Raw genomic sequence first — 23991 nt, forward strand, 5'->3', positions numbered from 1 at the left:
GCAGCGTCTGTGAGTGAGCGAATGAGTGTGAATGACAGTGGGGGTGCCCCGACTTTAACTCTGTGTGGGAAACAAACTGCTTCGCTCTACCTGATAACACAGAGTTAGTACATCAGCTGCTCTGTGAATTATGCAGAGCCAGGTCCTGTTTGATGATATTTTTCTCCTCCATGCGTGGGTGGGACACTGACCAATACAAATCATGGCTTATCCTCCAAAATGTAATAATCTTGAATTACACTCTGCTGGGAAAAGACACCAGAAAGACTGTAAATGTTACGTCACTTTTCTCTTATTGTCTTGGTCTCTTTTAGGGATTAATCATTTCCAGACCCTAATGCAGACAAGAACAAAAGTGGGTTGGTGCAAAAAAGGTAATTTAATGACAAAAATGAACAGAAGCAGATGAACTGACTACGTCAGATGGGAAGACAGAGACTTAAATACACAAGGGAGGCAGGGCTGATACACAGGTGAAGCACATCAGGTTGGGGCAGACAATCACAGGGGTGGGAACTAGAAAGGAAATAAAACAAACTGTGGACAAACACGGTATTTTCAAAATAAAAGAGGAAAATCCAAACACAAAGTCCATACAACGTTCAGTTTTGATGTAATGCTTTTTATTTGTGATCCAAACCCCACAAGCCCTATAACAGCTGATTATGTAATAACAGCATATGATGAAATATTGACTCAAAATATAATAAAAAGCTCCCCTGGATGGGTTTTAAATCTAACTGGCCTATTAATGAACCATGTCATAACACTTTGAGACTGTGCAGATGTTGATACAGTGAAATACACCACTGCGGAAAACCTTTATCAGCTGTAAACACATGGAGCACCCAAAGTAAACTCGAGATGTCTAGTTTTCTGTTGCTTCCAACATCATATTAGGCCAGTTCAAAATGGTTTCCAAAGTTTTTAAAAAATATGTTATTACATGATGTTGTTCAAGTTTCATACTTGCAACAGTTTATTATGCTGCAGTTTTAGCAAACACAGTTTCTCAGACAGGTGTTTTATTATTATTGTGGTACGTAGACATGCAGAAAGGAAGGAGAGAGATTCTGAGGGACATGACCTCTGAGAAAAAGATATTTGCATTTAGCTGCTTGTTGCTCACATACACACAAAAGGAAAGCTGCCAGTACTTAAGGCACTGGTTTGAAGCTCAGCTCCAGATCATTTTATAATTTTATAGCCTCGTCTCAGTGCGTGCGTGCGTGCGTGTTTGTGTGTGTGTGTGTGAGTGTGTGTGTGTGTGTGTACTTCTGTCTTTGTGAGGCCCAGTTTGAATTTTAGGACATTTTGGCTCGTCTTCCCAACTTCAAAGGGCTGTTTGTGGGTCAAGACTTGAGTTTAGGGTTCAGATTAGAATTAGTCATTCAGTCGTGATGGTTTTAGAGTAAGGGACTAGGGAATGCATTTTGTCAATGAATGTCCTCATAAAGATAGAAGTACAACTATGTGTGCATGTGTGTGTTACATAACATGAAGTATGAGGGGCCAGAGTGACATCAGTGCTGACTCTTATGAGCAGAGGTGAAACACAATCTCCACTTTCCTAACAAGCTATAACCCTAATCAGTGTGTGTGTAGACAGCTGCTCTGTGTGTGTGTGTGTGTGTGTGTGTGTGTGTGTGTGTGTGTGTTCAAGAAGAGGCTGCAGTTAAGATAAAGTGAAGAGAAGAACGTCAGACAGAGTGGCAGATGGGGGGAGGAGAGAGAAAAACACTAACAGATAAATAATTTCATGGAAAGGGACAAAGTGACAGTAAAAAACAGAAACAGACTGGGAAGCTGAGTTTGACATATTCTTAGTATTAAATGTTTTGGACTTTTAAAATGCACCAGTTTGATCCACAGATCCTGAACCTTTAAAACCAGCCGAAGTGAAATCCTCCTCAGGTTAGGACTGTTCTTTACATTGACTGATGATCAATCCCTGGAGACTGACACTGTAAACCTTAACCATAACCACCACGTCTAACTCCAGCCTTCAGTCTGACCCAGCAGTGAAGCCAAGAGGAACACTGGTCTCAGCCTGACCAGCCCATGAAAACTGTTTGGCTCCGCCATCAATCAAACTTAAACCCTAACCTTAAAAAGCCAAGTCTTAAGCTTAAGTCAGAAGATGAGTCCTGAGATTGTAACTGTGTGAACAGAGTTTTGCCTCCACACTGTGACTGATCACATACAGACACCCGCTGGGACCTCTCCTGAACAAGTGAAGCTGGTGTCTGAATGTGTTTATCTCTGTCCGTTCAACACTTGCTTTCAAACAAACACACTCTTTCCTCTTTTCCTTTGTTTCCTTATCACTTTGTTTCTTTTTCTGCATTTTCCTGTCAAACAGACTCTCTGCTTCTCTGTCTTGATCTTTCTCTGTCCCTAATCATCAGTTCACTGCACATTACACCACCTCTTCCTCTCTGTTTCTTGCTCTACATCTCTACTGGCTGTTTATTTGAATAACCTGGTGATGAGGTGTGTGTGTGTGTGTGTGTATGTCTATGCGCTGTATTTGCAAATGCATATGTGGTGCGTTCAAAGTTCATCCACGTGTCATGTGGCATTTACGCAGTTGAGAAACAGTGTGACACATACAGTTTACACCCCCACGTCTCCCTCTCGCTCTCCTCCACCGCACATCTCCTGCGGACTGCTAACAACAGCTGACCACTGCGTTTACATAAGCACATTACTGCTGATAACACCACATACATCATGGTGAAGGTCAAGATGCACTACATGTTCACAGCTTGATCACATCCCTGTACAGTGAACAGACCCGCTAGTATTTCAAATGTCTCTATGGAACATGTGCTAAGTGGAGGAAGGTATGGTATTTACATATATCTCTGTTGTGCAGATAACATGGACAACTCCCTGCAACTATATTTGGGTTTCTTGATGTCATTACAAAAGCTTATCTAACTTATTTTAAACAGGATACATGGTTTCATATCAGTAAATGTTTGATCTGACTTTAGCAAACTCGGCAGCATTAGAAAAGTTTTGTGAGGAAGTTCATTTTAGAGAGAATAATCTAACTCCGTTTCTTGGGTAATAACTATATCTGATTGAATTAGTAACTGTTGGAGTGGGTTTACTGGAAAAGCTCTCAGTAATAATCTCTTCACACAGCTCTCAGTCTGCAGCAGGAGCAGCTGACACCAGAGCTGATTCACCAGAGAGCTCCAGATACATATTAAATAAGAGCTTCAGTCATCACACTGTGTTAAAATAACGCCACAGAAAAAAAATATGATGTGAAAAATAAAGGTTATCGCCTACATGAGCTTCAATCATTATTTTCAAATGTTACACCGGACCTAATTTTTATAGAATATACTTTTTTACCAAAGACGTCTATGTTCGCCAGTTATATGGACACACTCCGAACACACACTAAACACATAAAATACACAACAAACATCTGAATACACTAAATACACACACTGAGGACACTTTACATTCATATTAAACACACTCTGAATAAACACTCAATACATTCTAGGCACACACACACACACACACACACACACACACACACAAATGGACACTTCTGGGAAACAGAGATTAGTAACTGATATTGAGAGGTGGGAGACTGCAGCCTCCTTCTGCGGCCTCTTAAACCAGATGTAACCAGCTGGCACACACACACACACACACACACACACACACACACACACACACACACACACACACACACACAGAGTTCCCAGTGAGCAGGCTCGTGGCCAGAACTTTTGTCCTTTTCTCGTCTGTGTGAGCCGGTACATAATGGAGTGAGAGAGAGAGAGGGAGAGAGGGAGGGTTCAGCTTTAAGGAGTTCAAAGACGCTGCTTCAATACATCTTTGTAGCCAGCGAATCTCAGCTCCTTGAAGGTCTTTAACTGTTAGACTGTTCAACTTGTTTTACATCTCAGCTCAGATCGGCTGCTTGGATGAAACACTTGAATCTTTTACCTTCATATTAAAATAACAGAAAACCAAGTGAATGTTGCTCAAAAACAACCAGAAACAAAAACCATAACATGCAGGGAAAGTGAGCGCGCTGTCGAAGAGAGGATGATATGTATGGGTGTGTTTGTGTGTTTTAACAGAGAAAGATGAGAAATGTGTTTGTTTAAATCAAAACAGTCAGTGGGGGAGAGAGTGGGTGTGTGATGTTGAATTAGTAACTGTGGGGAGTCAGAGTCAGGCTGCCAGTTTAAAACCTGGACCATTTGTAAAAGCAGTGTAATTAAATTAGGCCTACTCACCCTTTCCTATAGAAGAGCTAAACGGAACCATTAATACGCTGGAAATTCTCACTGAAAATAAAAATACTGAGGGTTTTTAGGAACAAAACGGTTATGTTATGACCAGAATATCATAACAACTATTGGATGAATTGCTCTAAATTTTGGTACATAAATCATGGTCTCCAGGTGATAAATCCTAATGATTTTAGTGATAATCTGGCTTTTCCTCTAGCGCCACCACGAGGCTGACATTTGTAGCTTTCTGTGAAATGTCATTTCACCATTTGTATATATTGCTTTGACATTTGAAATTTAGGATATTCTACATTTAATTCATACAAGTATGAATGTGTTGCCAGATTGTACATCCATCCATACATTATCTGTACCGCTTATCTGTACCTTCTTCTAATGTTCAACAGGTTGTAGAGCAGTGAGTAGTGTAGAGTAGTATTTATTTGAGACACTGTGTGTTTGAGCCCGGAAGATAATTGATCTTGCATGTAAGTATCACATCTCTTCTGTTTTCAAATTTTCCTGCCTTGATAATTAAGCCCTGAAATTATGTTATTAAACAATATGAAAAAGAGGGACATGTTTTCTCGATCAAATAATTATCATCAGCGATGTCAGACCAACAGTCATGGGATTTTAGGCGTCTGTTCATCTGATCGGGTTGTGCTACATATAGACCACAGAGCTTCTGTTGCTGTTACCGAAAGGGTGGTTTTCAACCCAGTCACATGACGATCCAGCTGTGGGGAGAAGCCAGTTTTTTCCAATCACAAGATCTTTCAAGAACGCTCGAAATATCTATTTCCAGTCAGAAAACGTTTCCTTTAGTCACAGAAGTCGGTGTTGTAAGGTGTACACAGTGTTTTACAAGTTTGGAGAACATCTCCCACACTGGACAAAGCTCTTGCTTAACAAAGGGACACCTGATTACAGCAAGAGGAAACAGTCCATCTCTTTCACTGACAGAATGCCGACACGTAGGTGACAGGAATCAATATCTCTGTCCACTTCATAATGGCACCTCACAGTCAAGAACTACTCTCTGTAATGACAGTAAACGTCCTCAGTGTGGAAGCTCAAGGAGTGAGTCCAGAATTATGTTCAAACCAGACTTAAAGCTTAACGAACACACCCAGCATATGCATCCGCGGGTTATGTTAAACAAACTAATATGTACAGTTATGACGCTGTGTATTCAGAACATTTACTGTTGCAGATTATCAAGAGAAAGTATACTTTGAGTGGGGGGAAGTAGACAATTTAAAATGCGGTCTGTTTTTTCACTGAGACCCCATGACCTGCTCCATGACTAACTAAATAAAGGAGATAGAAGAGAGAGAGAGAGAGAAAATCCATGACAGGATCATGTGTCAACATGATTAAAGGGTCAAAGGGAAAGAAAACACCAAAGATAGTTAGAGAGAAAAAACAAAGCGTGAAAAATTATTATTTACATTTTTTTCTTTCTTCAAACAAAAGCAACATTTTACTGCAAGGAGCCAAACTGACATGACAAATCTTGCTTTAAAGGGATATTTCACTCAAAATGTAACTCCATCCTTTCAGTGTGAAATACTGATCTCTTAGCCTTGGCTGCAAAAAGTGTCATTTCAGCAAACACAACGCAGAGGCTGAATTCATTTTAAAGTCACCAGATTTACAATAGATTCCAATAGTGAACAGTTGTCAACTTCTGAATCATAATCCACTTATCTGTGGTTAATTGCTGAGCTCAAAATCTTCCCCAGTTATATTTTGCTAAAATCTGGTCACATACACTGCTGTCATCTCAATCCTTATATATAGGAGTGTGTGTTGGTTTGCACACATTACAACCCCTTTGATATTTTGACACCTTTTCCACCTAAAACTTGTCATTGTTCTTACCCTTTGTAACCATTATGAATCCACGCAAAGACTCTTACGTAAAGGTTTCATACTCAAAAGATGTGTTTTAGGTGGCGTATCACTTTAAGATCCAGTGTGCTGAGCTTAGACACCATGTGCATCACTTTAAAGGCAAAGATCCCTTATGAAACACAACTTCAAACAACTTGGCTACTTAAAAAAAACCAAAACAAAACAAAAAAACTTATGACAATTAAAAATAGCAACAGCATTCTTGGCTCCTATTTATTTCTGTTTCAGATTTATTTGGGTTACCACTTTTGTACTGTTGGGAGGATGGAGCACATTTTACTGTACTTCACTGTTAGAATGAGAAAAAAGAATTTGAGGAAGAAAAAGAAGAAAAAACAGAGGAGAAGAGAGATAAAATCCATTCTTGTGTGAAAAAGGGCAAATATGTTGAATAAACGTGGAAAGTTTGTCAGGGAGAGTCAGAGAGGAGGTGAATGTGTAGCTGTGAGAGAATGAAAGTATGAGCGAGTGAAGAAATGTTGGGTGATGTAAGACCAGCAGTATGTCCGCTGATCAGACAGCTGCTTGTTTCCACTTCTCTCTTATCTCTGGCCGCACCCTGTGTGTGTGTGTGTGTGAGTGTGTGTGTGTGTGTGTGTTTTCCTACTGTACATACTGATGTCTTGATATGCTTGTATTAGTTTCTGCATGCATGCACATGCGTGTGTGTGTCTAAGTATGTGTGTGTATGTGTGTGTGTGTGTGTGTGTGTGTTTGTGCATGTCTATATGTACAGGTATGTTTGCGAATGATCAGCTGTGTGTGTTTCAGGTCCAGGAATGTGCTGCCCTAATGAACCCTGATGTTCAGACCTGTGTGAGCTTCAGTGCAAGTTGGTCAAAACTGAAACAGTCTACACAACTGTTCTCCACCACACTTTACTTTAGTTTATGTTTTTGACTGGCATGTTTTCTTCAAGGTGGTAATGTAAGGTGTAATGTGGTCATATATACATATATATATGACCAATGAGCTCATATATACAAAACATTACAATTGTCCATGATAGGCAAAAGCATCGGATAAATAAAGTGTGGTGTACTGGAGAAGGGTTGAAAGAACAGGGAAGAGAAAAAGAGAGACTGAGACATGGCAAAGTGATCAGGAAATAGAAAGGAAAGATCAGAAGACAGAGAGGAGGGAGGAAGAGAGGAAGTGGAGTGAAGAGGTGGAAGGAAGTGACAGTGGGTGGAGAAGAAAGAGGGGCACGAGAGAGGTGAAAAGGAAAAGGGGGAAAGAAAGAAGGATGTGGGGAATTTCCCTGTTTTCCTACAACTATCAGGTTGTCCAATGTGCTTAGCCTGATGCTGATGAAGTACAGATGAAGAAAACACACACACACACACACACACAGTGGAAATACGAAGATGTCACAGTCAGCTGTTCTGTTGCTGGCAGGATGTATCAGCATGTCAGTTCCAGACACATCCTCTGTGTGTGTTTGTGTGTGAGTGTGGTTTAGGTGCTTTGGTGTGTGAGTGTCCCTGTGCCAGATACAAGGTTAAAGGGTCTTGAGATGTGTGTGTGTGCTCTTGTACCTCTGTCTTTAGACCAGTTTTAGTTGTAGTCAGGGTGAGAGTGAAGATGTTTTGTCCGGTCCTCACTTCTTCAAACCTTAAGTGTGTGTGAGAGTGACCATGAACTGCAACATCCCTGTGGACCTTAGTTACATGCCATTCATCCTCTTCTTCTTTGTCATCTCCCTACTGTTGGCGTTCTAATAAAGCCATAAAACAATGCCCTTAGTTAGTTAGGTTTAGATTAAGATGGGACTAGAGGTTGGGTTTAAGAGTGTAGTTATGATGGCTTGGGTTAAGGAAAATCCATTATGTTATTGAGGGTCCTGACAAGTATAGAAGTACAAACATTGCATGTTTGCTAAATGGATTTGGTATTTAAAGGATTTATTTTTTGCTATTGCTAGATGGCGAGCGTTAGCATTAACAGTTGTTTACTCACTAGTCCAGAGGAAAATTGTGAGATCAGCATTAAACTTCATTCCTTTACTCACTAAGAGCTGTCTCCAGTGGTGGAAAGCAGCGCCAATTTTTACTCTTGTCTCTATCACGTCTTTTCCTTATCCTTTCCTTTTCCTGAAGTTAGCACGCTAACCAGCTAGCTCTGGCCTGTCTCATCACTTTCCATGGCTGAAGCTCTTCACAAGCAACAATTACCATCACCCTCTCCCCGCAAGAAGCCACAATCAGCGGCAGGGAAAGCTTAGAAATAGCCCACTTAAGATGATAATATGAATATCATAACGAGAAAGAAAGAAAATATAAATCAATAAATATTTTGTCCTCGTTGCAACACGCGTTTCTTACTGGAATAGGGTTATATCATCCAGTCTCCTGTATCTTATTTCTATCATCTTTTATTACAACTAGTTTTGCTGCTATGCAAAGGATAACAACGTTACTAACAGGAATGCAGAAGAGAGGTGTGACTCTGAAAATGACCTTGTAGTAAACTATTTTTCCCTGACCACTGGAGTGTGTGCGAGTGTGTGTGTGTGTGTGTGTGCTGGGACATGTGTGTGCTGAACTCTGCAGTATGAGGGCAACGGGGCCAATGAAGTTTTAGGGGCGAGAGCAGGAGATCGAAAAAAGACTGTGCAAGTCTTGATGAATGCTTACAGTGTTTAAGTACAACCTACTATTGTGGTCTAGGTTTCTATACAAGACCTGTTGGCTAGATCACACACACACACACACACACACACACACAAAAACACATATGCTGTTCTATATGTGCAATTGCAGGTCCAGTTGGGACTCCTGTGGTTCTCTTCCACAGCCATTCGTCAAGTTTAAGAGTCTGGAGACAGAAGCAGCTCCCCCAACACAAACAGCTGGACAACGCCACCATTGAACTACATAGTGGTGGCCTTTTAGAAACATTTTTTATAGTAACTGGAGTGAAAAATCAGCCTGGAGTAGTTTCCTACAGTGGCCTTAGTATTTGAGAAACATGCCAACACGTCTTCCATTAAAAACCATTTAGAAATCAAAATATTATGGATAAAAAATGTTTTGGGTAACTGCAGTGCAGCTGTGGCTGGTGAAGACGGAGAAATGTGTCTTATTTCTGGGATAAACAGAGCAGAGTAGTTTTAATCATATTCATTATGAATCCAAGAACAAAACAGTCACGTTCACACGCATACAAAGTGTCTTTTGGCCTGTACTTCTGTCTCTGTTAGCACGCGAGTGGACACACAGCCTCACAAACTTTGCACATTCTTGCTGTATCAACACACACACACACACCACTGAAAAAGATAATCTACACTATGAGAACACAAAACATCCTGCCTGTTAAAGACAGGCAGAAAACGTGTGTATTCTGGTGTGTGTGTGTGTGTGTGTGTGTGTGTGTGTGGGTTTGCGATGACATTTTTAGATTCCAAGGACAGTGTGTGTTTCCTCTCTTGCTTTCTATTGTTCCTGCAGCAGCAGTGATCCTCTGGGAGCAGAGCAACCACCAGGACTGTGGAGCAGCGGCCAATGGCAGGGTAGGACAGAGAGGCCCCCGAGGCTGATGGGAACTAAAGTCTGTCCTCTTTTGCTTCACCGTTTCCATGGAGATTTAAAGTATAACTAACCTACTGCGTCTTCATGAGATGGGACTGTGATCATTCAAATACAACAGGATGTGATAGTGCTGACTAGTTTGTCCTGCCTGGTTCAGGGTGTGTGTGAGTCAGTGACTCTCTGGTTGGGATGAAACCCTCAGGACTTTGTGCCCTTTCCCAGCACACAATTACATGTGTCTGCCTTTGGGACGATAACATAATGTATCAAGGGCACAGTGTAATAGCTCCAAATGTCTTTGCTGCCATCTGCAGGAATGTCTTTGTACATAAGCTGTCCTACATCAAGTTTGTCTGAAGGGCTCAGCGCTGTACTGTAACAGCAGAGCGCCACCATGAGGTTCACATTTGTGACTTTGAGTTTTAAGTGGCCGAATAAGTGAGAGCACCTGCGAGCTGCGCACATCAGTTTAATTGAGTCTTAGCTAACATTTATATTTGCTTTAGTTCTTCACCTGCTCTCATCTTCACACAAACACACACGAACATAGAGAAAACCCAAACCCTTCCCAACTTTTAAAGGAGCCATATTCCCCGACTCCTTGTTAAAATTCATATGTAAACCATGGTAAACTGTTTTTTTGTGTGCGTTTCCTGCCTTCATTCGAAAACTCTCACTGACACTAAATGTTGACCTTGTTGTACAATAATGTTCTCTATTTCATTTTGCCATCCCATGTGCAAAGTTGATGACGATGTTGGCACAAATGAAAACCACACAATGGAAAGAGTTTATCCCCAGGGAAACACAAGTGTTTTCATTCAGTCTGGCTGGTACTAGGAGCAGATTACTATGTCTGCTTGGTTACTACTGCAGGAGGGGCAGAAATCTCAAGCCAAACTTTGCTTTGAATTGTTACATATTGTGGCTTTGAGTAGTCAGATAACATTAAAAGTAGTTGTCATTCTTCAACATGAACAACATGTTGTTTACATCTCAACAGAAAACAAGTCATTTCATTCATCTTAAGTGGCATTTAGACTATTTTATCATGATTTTAAGCAACAAGTTATGCCTGCAAAATGTTTAGGTCACTTCAGCTTGTTCAACAGAAATCACATCTTTGAGCACAATTGCACAATAAAAGACTTCTCTGCAATCTGTATGAATAAAGAGCTGACATGGCATTGGTTGTTTTTAAAGAAACACACAGGAATACGGTTATCACATTATTTAAAAAAATGTATTGTATGTACTTACATACTGGTGTCAAAAGAGTATGCACCAAAATGTCACATTGACTCACAATTACAAAGAAAAAGCATTTTCTTTTTCTTCAATTACAAGTATTGAAAAAACTATGTACAGAAAAAAGGGCATGGTGATGAGTACACTACAAACAAACTTACAGTCACACAACATGGTTTTAAATGAGGCTTCTGCAAGTAAAGAAAAGAATCTTCTAAACAGTTACATTGTGTTGGTGCTCTGACCTTCAAATTGTATTTCCACTCAAAAAAATAACCTTGCGCATCCTCTCCACAGTCCAGCATCAGGGCATTTTCAGAATGTGCTCACAAAAAGGATTTTTTTTTTTTTTAAAACTGCCAGAGGACTGATTAATCAAAAAGTATGACAATCTGAGTGGAAATACTTTTTAAATAAAACCCATGTTCAAGAGATAATCTTAAAGAAGAAATAACAATGGAAACAGGGGGACAGACGGGGAAAGTAAATGGGGTGGAGGAAGGTAGAGTCCTGGAGATGAGCTGTACGTAGATTGCCAGTCCAGGGCTTTAATCAACACCTCTCTCTGGATGGACATACAGAGGCACATAAGGCTCGCCTCCGTTTCCCTGCCATCATCTCTTACAGATGAAAAGGACACTCATTCCCAAAACCCTGGCATCTTTTCACCATCTGGAAATTTACAGATTTTAATCAAGACAAGACACTAAGAAGGAATCAAAAGAAAGGCAGGATCATGGTGATGTACTGGGTGTCATGTGACCAAAAAAAATCCTCACATCACAATGGTTTCTAATGAGAATTTTTTTTTTTTTTATAGAAATGGCAAAGTAGAGCGACTGGACTAGTACACTTATATCGTTCAGTTCCTCTCTATCAAAATGTGACTCACACAAAGTGCCCCTGAACAAACTCAGGGTGAGATATCAACACCAGAGAGGAGGCTGAATCAGGGCACCAACACATTCAGTGCAACACTAGACTAGCATTCGCAGTCTCACGGCATCATGAAGCTTCAATTTGGGCTACAAAGGACAGTAATATCCTGTCATTCGAACCGTTTTTCCTAATGTTACCTTTACACGATGCCAAGTTAGAAAATTACAAATATATGGAAAATGATCTGCATGCTAGTGAGTGTTGAGTCTGCCTCTTCTGAATTTAAGAAGGTGAAGTGTGACCAGCTTCTTTCCAATGAGACCAAACAAAAGAACCAACTGGAGGGGGCATTAAAGTGGGAATCCGCCTAAAACAGGGGACAAAAACTAAACTGATGACTTAAGTTCAGCTGATCTTTGAGCTGTATAGCATTTACAATTTCTGTCTTAAGGTGAATTGATGTTTGTGAGGTAAGGATTTAATTTTGAACAGAATGTGTCTCTGGGTGTATCTGGGGTAGACTGGGACCAGCTGCTCCCCCCCAAGGACAGTTTCTCTTTTCCTTTAGTCACTTTTAGCCTTTTTGCTGTCATTTCCATTCTCCTCCACTTCGGCCCCTTCTGCCTCCTCCTGGTGCTTCCTCTTCTTTGTGTCGTCTGACTGAGAGGGGGATGGGTGTGGCCGGAAGGTGATGACGATGCAGGTCATGTTGTCACATCCTGTCCCATCTCCAGATGTGTCAGGAGCCAAGCAGTGGTCCACCAGCTGTCACAGGGGGATATGAAATTAATGATGCAAACTATGGACAATTTTTGGGAGTCAACTAAGGCTACAAGCTAGATAAGACTTTACATTAGTTTAAAATAAAATCTATGTGACTGATCATGCCTCTATCAGAAAAGGAAAGTGGAACAGCCACACTTGAGGTAGCAATTAAACAGAGTTTAAGAGTATTTTATGTCCATTATAGTAGAAACTGAATTAATAAGTTTAAGATTTACATTTTTCTACACTGAAGAAAACTGCATAAAGTAAAGTCCATTTGTGTTCGTGTCATGATATTTTAAGTCAATGGCTCCGCACCAGTTACAGAAACCCTCACCTCCTCATTTATGTACAAGTGTCTAACAAGTATGTCCAAGTGTCTCTCACCTCTTCCACTACAGATGAGAGGGGTCTGGCATTGCCACTCTGGTCTGGTTTGATCCTCTCACTGATGAAGTCCACCACCTCCTGACTGCTTAACACATTCCTGCACATGAAGACAGATCGCATCAACACTGACAAATCTAAAGAAAAAACAACCTTAAGCTTATAAAGTGTCAAATGTCAGTGACAGAAAAGGTTTCACTGTGTATTATGATTTTCTAAGAACAAAACTTTAAGAGCTCAAACATTTCAGGCTAAATGCTGTAAAAAATAAAATAAAAATCCATCAGATAACAATATAACAAACAATATGTCATACGGGCATTGAAGAGAACAGCTCTTCTAGTTTTGGTGAAGCCAGACTCTAACAACAAGAGCTTCAGCCCAATAACCTCTCCACCCTTTTATAAAACTGGGGTATCTTGATACTAATCACGTAAAGTCAGCTTGATGTTTTTCCCCACATCAGAAAATGTGAAAATTACCAGCACAAAAAATAATGCTGCTGTATAAATTTGACTCTCTGGGAGGTACAGATTTCATTGTTTAGATTAAACTCCTGGCATCTAGGTTTGTAGACTGATCTATCACCAGCTGTTTGACAGTTGTTGAAAATATGATTCCTATCGTATAATAAAGTACTGGGACACACTTCTAACCACCACCGTTGGTTACTCACCAGATGCCGTCGCAGGCAATGACCATGAAATCATGGTCCTCATTTAGTGTCAGAACTTTGACATCTGGCATCGCAGAAATCATCTGCTCCTCTGGGGGCAGAGCCTTGTTCCTTTTATAGAAGTGGTCACCTGAGAGCCAGATTAACAAATGTTAAAGAATTGCCTTTTGTTTACAGATGTGGTCATCTCAGTGGAGGAGAATGTACAATTGTGATTTGAACCTAAAACAGAAAATATCTGTACTGACCTAGAGCTACTATTGAGTTTAATTCTGATACTTCTCACAGGACAAGTCTAAAAGCCACGCACAAACTCAGCCATACCAATAGCTCTGGAGAGGTTCAGTCCACCGTTGACCCGTCCATCCATGGTCACTTTCCCTCCAGCATTTTTGATGCGGGCTAGTTCCACCTCGTCCTCTGGCTTGTGGTCGTATGACATGTCAACAGCTTTGCCTACAGCAATGCAGGAAGGGAACGCTTAAATTTCATACAAGATAATGGCAAAGCCTTTCATTAAAAGATCTGCCACTACACTATGACTGGCTGTTGTCGAGTACATGACTGTATCAACTGATCATAGAGGGAAAAAAAAAAAAAACAATCGGCCTTTTGGAAAAATAAACCTACTTATTAGGTTAGGGGATATCCAGGGTCAACATTTCAGATTTTAAGCATTCAAGGGACATTAAACAATGAAAACCAACTTGGTTCCTAATGAGAATACATCTATGTTCATCACATGCTTAGAAACTGTCCAATTAAGAGGTGTTCAAACTTTAAGGCCTGCCCAGGTGGCACTTGTGACACCCTGTGTCTGTTTCATGGCATGCAGAAATATTCTTGCCATTTTTAGCTTTTCCAAAAAATAAACTGGCACCAATTGTTTCTGACTCACCGCGCTCAGACACCACACAGCGAGAGTCTCCTGCATTGGCCACGATCAGCTGCTTCCCTCGGATCAGAGCCACGACAGCTGTGGTGCCGCTGTCTGAGCCAGGCTGTGAAAATGTGACACACAGTTTAAATTCCATGATGGCTTTCATCGACATAAATTAAATAAAAACTTGCAGGCATTTTTCAGCCAATAAAAGATATTAAAAAAAATAAGGCAGCCATTAACCGCTTTCATTTACACAAAGTCATCACAAATCATCAAGTTTGACTTCTGCAGCTGTGTGGCTGTCCAGCATTTTGAAGGCTGTTCTTTGGTTTCATAGCTTAAAATTACAGCTGTGTTCTTTAAATGGCTAAAAACTGTTGCTCGCTTGGCCAATTCTCAAAAGTGAATATTTAAATTTCTGGCAATTTCTTTGAGAACCACAGGGAAACAGTACAATGCTTCCATTCTGTCTACAACAACACTTTTTATCACTTGTTAAATAATTTGATGTGTGTGTCCAAGTGGTGCAAGTGAGTGAAATGAGGTTCTAATATTTTTGTGATCACTGTCAATTTCTTGCAACAGAGCTGAGACTATGGCAACAAACCGACAGCCTTGAAAACAAAGTGTGATTTATCAGTACATTAAGTGCAGAAACATGGCATCATTGGTCCCCCCCTCAAGCAGACATAGTCACCCTCAGTGATGTCAATATCTTTGATCTCCACTCTTAAGAGACTCTCACACCACAATTCACTTTTAATTCAACATCTAAAAAGTTATTATGAAATCAAGCCAACCTGTGACCCTGACATGAGGGATATGTTGACTGTACTGCATGTAGTTGGTAGCACATTCATATTGCTGATTTGTCAGATGCATGGTCCCTTTGTACACACCTCCTCCTTGCCATCCATTCCAGGTAGACACATTTCCTCCTCCTCTTCATCCTCAGAGTCTTCCTCTCCTTCCTCTGTATCCTCCTCTTCTTCCATCTCACTGCTATCACCTTCTTCCTCTTCGCTGCCATCCTAATTTGAAAAATAAAATTAATTTTATATATATATAACAATGCTTCTAAAAGAGAGTGAGCTTTCACAGCCAAGGAGAAATGTATTTTGAGCTCCTGCTCTCACCTCTTCATCACTGACCTCCTCTTCCTCTCCCTCCTCAGACTCTTCGCTGTCATCAAAGAACCTGGACTTTGAATCTCCAACAGCCTTGGAGGACAAAGAGGAGCAGGAAGGACCAGCATCTCCTTCTGCCTTACCGGCCTTTTCTTCTCCATTGGAGCTTCCTGACTCTCCACAGTCAACCACTGTCGAGGACAGATGAAGGCATCACAAAATGTTGGATAAGAGGAACGGGGAGGAAAAATAAGTGGAGAAGAGAGTAAAGGAGAGGGTGTCTAATACGTGCTAGATTTTGATTTTTGTGTACTTTTAGTAAAGCTACTTCCACACTTAAAGATTCCTTTTTTTAATGCTTGTCAGCAGGAAGACCTTTTTTTTTTTCAATTTCACATACTTATTTCAGTAATGTAGATTGTTTTTAGCTACATTAACATGACAATTGTTTTCATCTCATGTCATCTTTTAGCAGAAAGAAATGTTCTTGTTGAAGACTTGAGTCCCAGCTCTGTACCTGCACCACTGCTTTCTCCTCCTATTCTCCGACAGGCTCGCAGCTTAGACCCACACGCTGCTCCTTCACCACCCTTCACCTTCCCGTTACTCTCCTCCTCCACTTCTCCGTTCAGCCCCTCTTTCTTCTGTCCTTCCCCACCCTCCTCTTTCTCTCCTGAGGCCTCAGCGTGTGGGCAGGAGGCCTTCTTAGCAGCCGCACTAAGAACAAAAAACAAAGAGGAAACAAAGGAGTCAACCACAGTCTTACAATTTTAGCTTCTGTTTTACACCCCTATCAAGAAAACCCTGGACTCACTGAGTTACAAGCAAGACAGAGGTATCTGGTGTAATAGAAATGGATGACTTCCATTGAAATCAAACATACAGATCACATACAAACATCCTCGGCAAAGTGTTTGACATACTGAAAATAAAAAAAACAACTTTAAAAAAAAAAAAAAAAAAAAAAAAAAAAAAGGTGTCATCACCTTGATGATTCCTGTTGCAACAGGTTGGTGTAGCAGAATGTTAAACAATAAGAGGATCAAGTTTAGGTGAGACCAATGGGCTATCAGTTACTGAGATAAATGAGCAGAAAGGCAGGAGTGTTGACAAATCTCTAATGGTTTTACAGGTTGGACTTACAAGGTCACCACAAGATGCACTCTTCTGCAAAAAGTAAAATTTCCAGGAAATCTAAGTGCCAATTGTATTGCCTGTTGAAGTCCTAAAGCACTCTGCCACTTAAATGCCACAAAGCGTTAGTCCCTGCATGAAAACATCAGTTTGCTGGACTACCTGATGGCAGAAGCATGTTTGACAGCATTGCGGTTCTGGCCGTAGCGTACCAGCAGCTCCTCTATGGTCATTGTGGCCTCCTCGTGGAGCAAAGCTGCCTCCTCTGTGTCCACTGAAAAGAGAACAGAAACTTGGACTAACTCGAAAGTTGTCATCTTTATTTGAAATTACTGTTCTCAATCCACTTCAGCGTGACGGGTCTTTGTTGTGTTCTCATGGTGTTTGTGTTTTATTTCATGCCCTTATTAGCATTTGTGGTATTTTTTTGTAATAATTATGGTATGGTAATTTGTTTTTTACTAGTATATTTTGTTATACTGGATGTTCCTCATTATGTTCCTTACCACTGACATCCACATCAAACAATACTACCTGAAGGTTATCATGAGTGTACTCACGATCATCCTCCTCTGCCACCTTTTCAGCGGGTGGCTCCTCAGTGGGCCGTCCAGCGATCTGGACCAGCTCCTTGATGACTTCCTCTGTGGTCATTCTGCTGTCAATGGCCAAGAAGGCATCCTCCAGTGCCTGGAAACAACATGCAAAAACAGTGTTCTCTGTAAAAGTCAAGTGGCACAGTGTAATATTGGGTTCAACATTAATGAGATTCATGTTGGAGGTCTGTTCAGAGTTTCTGAATGTGTTAGGACAGTGGAAAACAGGAGAAGGGGTGACCACAGAAGTGATACACTGATTCTAATCCCATCCAAACTGTAATTATGCAAGAGTAGAGCTGCAAACCACTGGTCATGAGGATCTCTGCTCTGCCAAACTTGTTGAAGATGAGCAGGCCAGGCTGTGGCTTCTACAGCACCTCACCTTTTGCAGTTTGCCATCTTTGTAGGTCTTCTGCTCCTTGATGATGTCAGGAAGGTACTTTGAACAGTACAGCGCCACCTCTTCACCTAAATGGGAACACAAGGTCATATAAATTCTCAGGGTAGGTGTGTAGTACGCAGAGAGGTGTGTAAAACAAACAATAAAGGGGAACTACCTCACAAAAAAAGGGTGTGTTGTGCTCCAAAAATCAAAAAAGACAGAACATTTGTGTCTCAAGTGGTGTTTGTGTGGCCAGTACATGTTGTGCACTGTCAGTGTTAGAAATACTGTTACATGTCAGTGTTAAGCAAACAAATGTTGTAAATGGTACAATATATGCTGCAAAATACTGTAAATATAAGAATATTTGTGTTCATTGTGCTAGTATGTTACCTCCATGTCCATCATACACAGCGAACATGGCGGTCTCCTCGTCAAACTCTAGGATACAATTGTGAGCATCCTGAGATACAACAAAGACAATAACGCACATTAAAATACACACAGCATTTACTAACTGGTACAGTAACATAACAATCAAAGTTCTTCTACTGTTTGTAAAAAAACAGGTAAACTGTACATTTAGGAAAAGAGAGTAAGTGGGGATGACACCTGCATATTATCTTCAATTACTGTCATATAATGTAAATACATTTAGTGGGCAAATGACTTGTGAAGCTTCTGATCTCCATCTGCATCACATGTTGATGCATGTCTTTAGGGACCAATTTTACCTACTGTTATTCAGCTGATGCATTACATCTAGTTGGCTCATACATGATTAGACACTGTGTTTGATTTTTTCATCGAAAGTGAAAATTATAATAAGGCAAATAACAGATTTTCAAATGCTGTCAGCTGCAGTGAAGTACTTTCTTCACAAGCGAGGAGGCAAGAGCCCCACAGGAGACATCAATTACATGCTCTTGAATGCTGTGAGAGAGTGATTATAATGTAACTAAGTATGCAAAAAACACCAAGAGGATGAATCATGGATTTCAGCCATCGCTGCAGTTGGTGCTGAGGTTGAAGCTGGTTTAGGAGTGTGGCGGACTCTCAGTGTACTCTGGAGAGAGAAATCTCACACCCCCATCATCCAGCCATTTACAACTTAAGACACATTTTCTCCTCGCAAAGTTCAGGACACAGGGCGGCAACACGGCTGTCTTTGATCCAGTCCCTCATTCTCCGCCTCACCTCCATGGAAACACGCCAGCCCTGCATGGCAGAGAAGCCGTAGCTCATGTTGCTGTTGCCGCCATCGGCAGATGTCTTGGTCGTGTTCGGCTGCGACAGATAAGCCCCCATGGTTGTCGGTTTTTATGGCTTTACACCTGGAGAGAAGACGACACGGTGGAAACATCACACACCAGCTTCACACGTACAGAGACGCGTACGACCCAGAGCACTGGCGGTACTTCGGCTGCGTTAACCAGCCCGGCTAGTTACGGTTGCTAGCTAGCTAACGTTAGCGACACCACAACAAAAAAAGTAGACGTATCAGCAGCTAGCTAACATCACCAAGCTAAGAGCAGCAAACCCGGCTAAACTTCCAGCCGTAACCTCTGCCCTCGCCAGCCGAGCGGCTGCGCAGCTTTACAAACATCAAGCACTCGCCGCCTACAGTTGATTTACCTACTGCGGTGGAGCAGGATGAACTTGTAAACGGGTCCCGAAGAAAGAGATTCACATAGGAATGACCACACGTGTAAAAGCAGGAGCCGCTATCAACACAGACCAAGCGAGGAGGAGAAGCAGCAGCCGAGGAGGAAGTGAGCAAGCCGCGCATGTCCCTTTCGTCCCAGCGAGGGGGCGTGTCCGAGACGTGCGTCTGACGTCAGAGGGTGCCCGTGTTTGAATGAGCGGGGGAAGGTTTAAAAACAACATCCGGCCCCAGCAGGAAGAGGCGCTGGTGCAAGCATGGCCTGTCTTCAGTAGATATTGTGAGTATCACTTCCAGTGTGGAAATACTCTGCTACAAGTGCAGCTGTTTTAGTTAGGTAGTACGACAGCATTCCTATCAAAATGTACTTAAAATAATCACCCATTTCATAATATTATATACAGGCTGCAGCCAATAATTGTTATCGTTATCTATTATTGATGAATCATTTTGTTCATATAGTGTCAGAGAAATAAAATGCCCGTTAAGTCCCCACAGACGTCAAATGTCTTGTTTTATCCAACTGTCATAAGCAGAATCAACTCTCAACAATGATAACTTATCCGTGAAGACCATAGACTGTATATAAGATGACATATGACAGGAAGACGTATTTTTGTTATCAGGTGGGTTTACTGCAAACACAATCCCACTATATTAATCTCTGGTTCACAAATTATTTTTTTGATTTGTATCTCTTAGACGCTTCAACGTAAAAACTCAATTTAAACTTGAAATGTTCACCTCAGTTAGGACATTATTCAGTTTTTTGATACATTTCATACTTTCCAAAAATATTCAAGGTTTTCCTGACATTTTTTTCCCATTAAGATGAATGGATGGAATGTTTAAAATCTCCACTTTTCCCGCAGCTTTTCATGCATTTTCCAAACCTTTCTGCTCATTCATACCTTCAGCTAGATGCTCCATTCAAATCAAACTTTCAAACCATTCAAACTTTTCTATCAGAATCCACCTCAGGTCTTATGGCTCTCCACAATCAGCAAGAATATAACTATATGGACTCCAATTAGGGTCCAAATGATTTTTCAACTTGTAAAGCGATGGTTACAAATATTGTTTGTAGTTGCAAAACAACTGTTGTGAACCTGTAAAATAAATCTGCAGAAATTAAAGTTCGTACATGTGAAAAAGTTGTGCATGTGTCAAAGAGATTTGTATTTGTTAAAAAACACTATGTGAATTGAAACAGATGATCAGGACTGAGGTTAAACAAAGACACTGTAAAAGAGGAAATGGTTTTTGTCAACATTTGTGTACAGATACAGAAAATAAAACTGTAAAACTCTGTGCTCAAAAGTTACCACACAGTGTGTGACACTAAAAATTACAAGGGACAAAATTTGTACTTGTCAGTGCCACACACTGGGAAAGTTGCATGCTGGGTTATATGCAGTTTTCTGCTTTGTGTCTGTAAACCATGGATGTATTATAAGACCTCCATGCTGTAAACAGACAGCCATTTTTAACAGAGTCTCGGTTTAACTTTTCCAGTGCTCATTTGTTCAGTTTTGATTCACAAAGACAAATACAGATCTCTTTGCCACTAACGCATTTCTTTTCACATGCAAAAACTTGAATTTCACATGCACATTTTTTTTTAATCCATCTCTTCATACTACTTCAACTGCTTCTTTATACAAATTCAAGTCAGCAACGCAATTTCGGTTCAGCTCATGCAGAAAGCAGGAAACCCTGCTGCAGTTTCTAGTTACAACTGTGCTTTACTACTTTCACAACTGTTTATTCAACAGCCTCCACTTTTTCCATGAGAGGAACCGTAGTTGTTGGCGAATCTATTCTATTCTAAAGTTTTATAAGCCACTTATTGAATGTTATATATCCTATAAAAAGGAGTCTCAAAGTGTTTCCATGTTAAATCGCTTGATTTATTTTTGGTTAGATGTCTTAGAGGACCTTGACTGAACGAATGCGATAGTTTTGTGATCTTGATTTTTTATTTCATATTTCATGTTTTTGATGTTTTGATTTCATCCTTGAGCTGGACTTCAGACCGTAACCGGTTGGTGGCGGTAATGAGGCATCTGGTTATTTAACAAACGTCGCAAACGTCACGAGAGGAAGGCGGGAGATTCAACATGGCGCGGGAAACCCGGGAGGAGGATGAGATGAATGGAGTCGGGGAGCCCGGTGCAGAGATGGACAGCCTTTCTCCATCGACCCTAAAGCTGTACGAGGCGCAGTTCTTCGGTTTCACCCCGCAGACCTGCATGCTGCGGGTCTACAGCGCCTTCCAGGACTGCCTGTATGACATTTTGCCCGTGGTGGAGAAGGTTTGTGTGAGGCAGCTCAGTAGCGGCCGGTCGGGCGGGGAGGACGAGCTGCTCCGGGCCCGGGCCCGGGAGTGCAGCCGGAAGCTGCAGCAGTTCCTCGTAGACCGGTTCAAGCAGCTTGCGGAGCGGATGGAGGCCCTGCTGGTCCACCGCTGCTTCACCGTGCCGCCAAACGTCCTGCTGCCCGACGACCGGTCACACGAAACCTACCCCCAGCACTTACAGGTAGGAGGAGGAGGTGGAGGAGGTTGTTGTTGTTGTTGTTGTTGTTTACTAGTGAGAGCAGGGCTGCAGTTCCTACACTGTTCATCCGATGTGGGTGTAAAAACTCTAAAATTAAAGCTTTATTGTGGTAGTGTTATGACTTATTACATATATCTATATTGTACTCTGCATTAGTTCTGCAACTAAAGATAACTGTCATTAACAGTTAATCTGCTGATTCTTGTTTTCCAGTTGTTTTCTGAATAAAATTTAAATTAACTGTGAAAAATGTCCATTATAGAGTTTCCAGCAGCGCAGGGAGATATTTTCAGATGTCTTTTTCTGTGCAAAACCCAAACATACTCGGTTTACTATCACTTACAACAAAGAAATGGATCAAATCTTCAACTGTTAGAGGGTGTCACAACTAATATTTGTCATTTTTGCTTAAAAAAGCCTAAATCAATTATTTGATATCTAAATAGTTGCTAATTTTCTCTCTTTACTTAAACATATCTGTATGTTACATACGTGGCTGTACGTACCAGTGTATCAGAGCCCAAACTTTATATTGGCAAGATGTATTGGCCGCCTTTAGTGTTTGCAGATATATCAGTATCTTTAGTACAGGAATGTAAAAGATATGTTTGAAGTAATTTACAAACCATGACACAATTACATTGATTGACACTGACGGATTTATTTTTCTACTTTACAATAGTCCTCTCAGTACATGTCTTGGTCACTGTTGTTAAAAATAGCTAATGTAAGGCATCCTTATAAATATGTTTTGTTTACGCTATGTGTTTATGTAAAAACAAAACAAACAAAAAGACAGACAGAGGTATCATAGTCAGATTTGTAAAACTCTTATTGGCCGATTGTATCTCATCACAGATACACTAGTATAAGCATATATGTTTCCCGATAAGTGAAAAAACTGCAAAAAAAGATATGCCAAAGACATGTTTTAGTTAATTTAGAAATTCAGTTCATGTTTGATAAAGTAGTCTTAACTCAGTGTCTACTTATCTGTGATTTGTCTGTGATTTGACCGTGGGCCTCCTCCACCCAGGAGGTGCTGAGCCTGGAGTCGTCCCTGGCAGACCTCCAGAGAGCATATGAAGCAGAGGTTTGTGCCAGACAGGCTCTGCAAGCTGAACTGGAGGAGCAGAAGGAGGTGCAGAAGCAGCTGGATGGGATCCTGGCGTGGGTCAGAGAACTGCAGGCAGCCTGGATGAAAGAGGGTAACGGCAACTTCACTGGAAGTTTCCAACTGGCGATGGAGTCAGTAAAGAAACTGCAGGCGGCCGTTGGAGAGGTCTACAACAGTGCGCCTCACTGAACTGATGTTAACAAAATTCTGCAATAAAGTGTATTCGCAAAGAGCTAGCGTCTCCAAGAGTGAGTATTTATTACAGTCATATGTATGTGGGTCAGACTAGAGTTGAGCAAAGGCATTTATAGTTCAGTATAAAGAATTTCTGTGCAGGTAGGAAAATTCACATACTCGACGCCCCCAGCTTGACTCATTTATTCCATGGCAACACATTTCCAGTTACTTGGAAAGAGTTTAGTTTGTATCTGTCCTGTTCTCTAGAGGAGTTGCTATCACTGCATGTCACCTACGACGTATCTGATATGAATAAACTTGACAGCATAACTCGTGACTGATAACTGACAAGTAATTATTTGGTGTTGAAGAGGGGTGGGTATGTCTGTGCACTTCATCTAGTTGCAATTGGTGCAGATTTACTGAGTGAAGTTGTGTTACTTAAGGTTTTTACTATACATCCATGGTTTGTACAGACTGTATTCTCACAACCTTCGGGTGAGCTACAGGTAGCTGGCCAGCCACCTGTTGGAGACCCCTGCTCTATATTATACAGTTCAGCACCACAAAGTATAGCCTCAAAAACTCAACTTCATTTTCTCAATAGCTCTTATTGTCTTAACTACATCTGTAACCTAAAGGTGGTAATATTTGTTTCATTGTCATCTCACT

At 41.0% G+C, this 23991-nt stretch overlaps 2 protein-coding genes across 5 annotated transcripts; one reads left to right on the forward strand and one right to left on the reverse strand.

Moving 5' to 3' along the window:
* Nucleotides 1-10945: 10945 nt before the first annotated feature.
* Nucleotides 10946-19590, reverse strand: ppm1g (protein phosphatase, Mg2+/Mn2+ dependent, 1G). Of its 3 annotated transcripts, none has more exons than XM_071488870.1 (14): nt 19440-19590; nt 19002-19138; nt 18198-18267; nt 17805-17890; nt 17384-17513; nt 16986-17097; nt 16207-16406; nt 15714-15880; nt 15462-15593; nt 14578-14680; nt 14004-14135; nt 13680-13809; nt 13004-13103; nt 10946-12616 (listed from the first exon to the last, which is right to left on the reverse strand). In XM_071488870.1, exons 2-14 carry the CDS (start codon nt 19110-19112, stop codon nt 12416-12418), a joined length of 1674 nt encoding a protein of 557 aa, XP_071344971.1. In that variant the 5' UTR covers nt 19113-19138; nt 19440-19590; the 3' UTR covers nt 10946-12415. The 3 variants fall into 3 exon arrangements, with proteins under 3 accessions (XP_071344971.1, XP_071344969.1, XP_071344970.1); XM_071488868.1 differs by having other exon boundaries at nt 15699-15880; nt 19440-19589; XM_071488869.1 differs by having other exon boundaries at nt 15699-15880; nt 19444-19582.
* A 30-nt stretch (nt 19591-19620) lies between these two features.
* mis12 (MIS12 kinetochore complex component) lies at nt 19621-23376 on the forward strand. Of its 2 annotated transcripts, none has more exons than XM_071488871.1 (3): nt 19621-19747; nt 21491-22007; nt 23062-23376. In XM_071488871.1, the coding sequence occupies exons 2-3, from the start codon at nt 21588-21590 to the stop codon at nt 23329-23331; spliced, it is 690 nt and encodes a 229-aa protein (XP_071344972.1). In that variant the 5' UTR covers nt 19621-19747; nt 21491-21587; the 3' UTR covers nt 23332-23376. The 2 variants fall into 2 exon arrangements, with proteins under 2 accessions (XP_071344972.1, XP_071344973.1); XM_071488872.1 differs by having other exon boundaries at nt 19647-19747; nt 21502-22007.
* Nucleotides 23377-23991: the final 615 nt, after the last annotated feature.

The sequence above is a fragment of the Trachinotus anak genome, unplaced genomic scaffold (assembly GCF_046630095.1).
Source record: "Trachinotus anak isolate AG129_WGS33_773 ecotype Australia unplaced genomic scaffold, CSIRO_AGI_Tana_v1 ptg000011l, whole genome shotgun sequence".
Taxonomy (NCBI): domain Eukaryota; kingdom Metazoa; phylum Chordata; class Actinopteri; order Carangiformes; family Carangidae; genus Trachinotus; species Trachinotus anak.

Coding starts and splice junctions, on each gene's coding strand:
- ppm1g (XM_071488868.1), bottom strand. CDS start 19,112: ATGGGGGCTTATCTGTCGCAGCCGAACACGACCAAGACATCTGCCGAT. Junction 17,514..17,804: donor AAGATGGCAAACTGCAAAAG/GTGAGGTGCTGT, acceptor TGTTGTTTCCAG/GCACTGGAGGATGCCTTCTT. Junction 13,104..13,679: donor ATTGCCTGCGACGGCATCTG/GTGAGTAACCAA, acceptor CTTCATGTGCAG/GAATGTGTTAAGCAGTCAGG.
- mis12 (XM_071488871.1), top strand. CDS start 21,588: ATGGCGCGGGAAACCCGGGAGGAGGATGAGATGAATGGAGTCGGGGAG. Junction 22,008..23,061: donor CCTACCCCCAGCACTTACAG/GTAGGAGGAGGA, acceptor TCCTCCACCCAG/GAGGTGCTGAGCCTGGAGTC.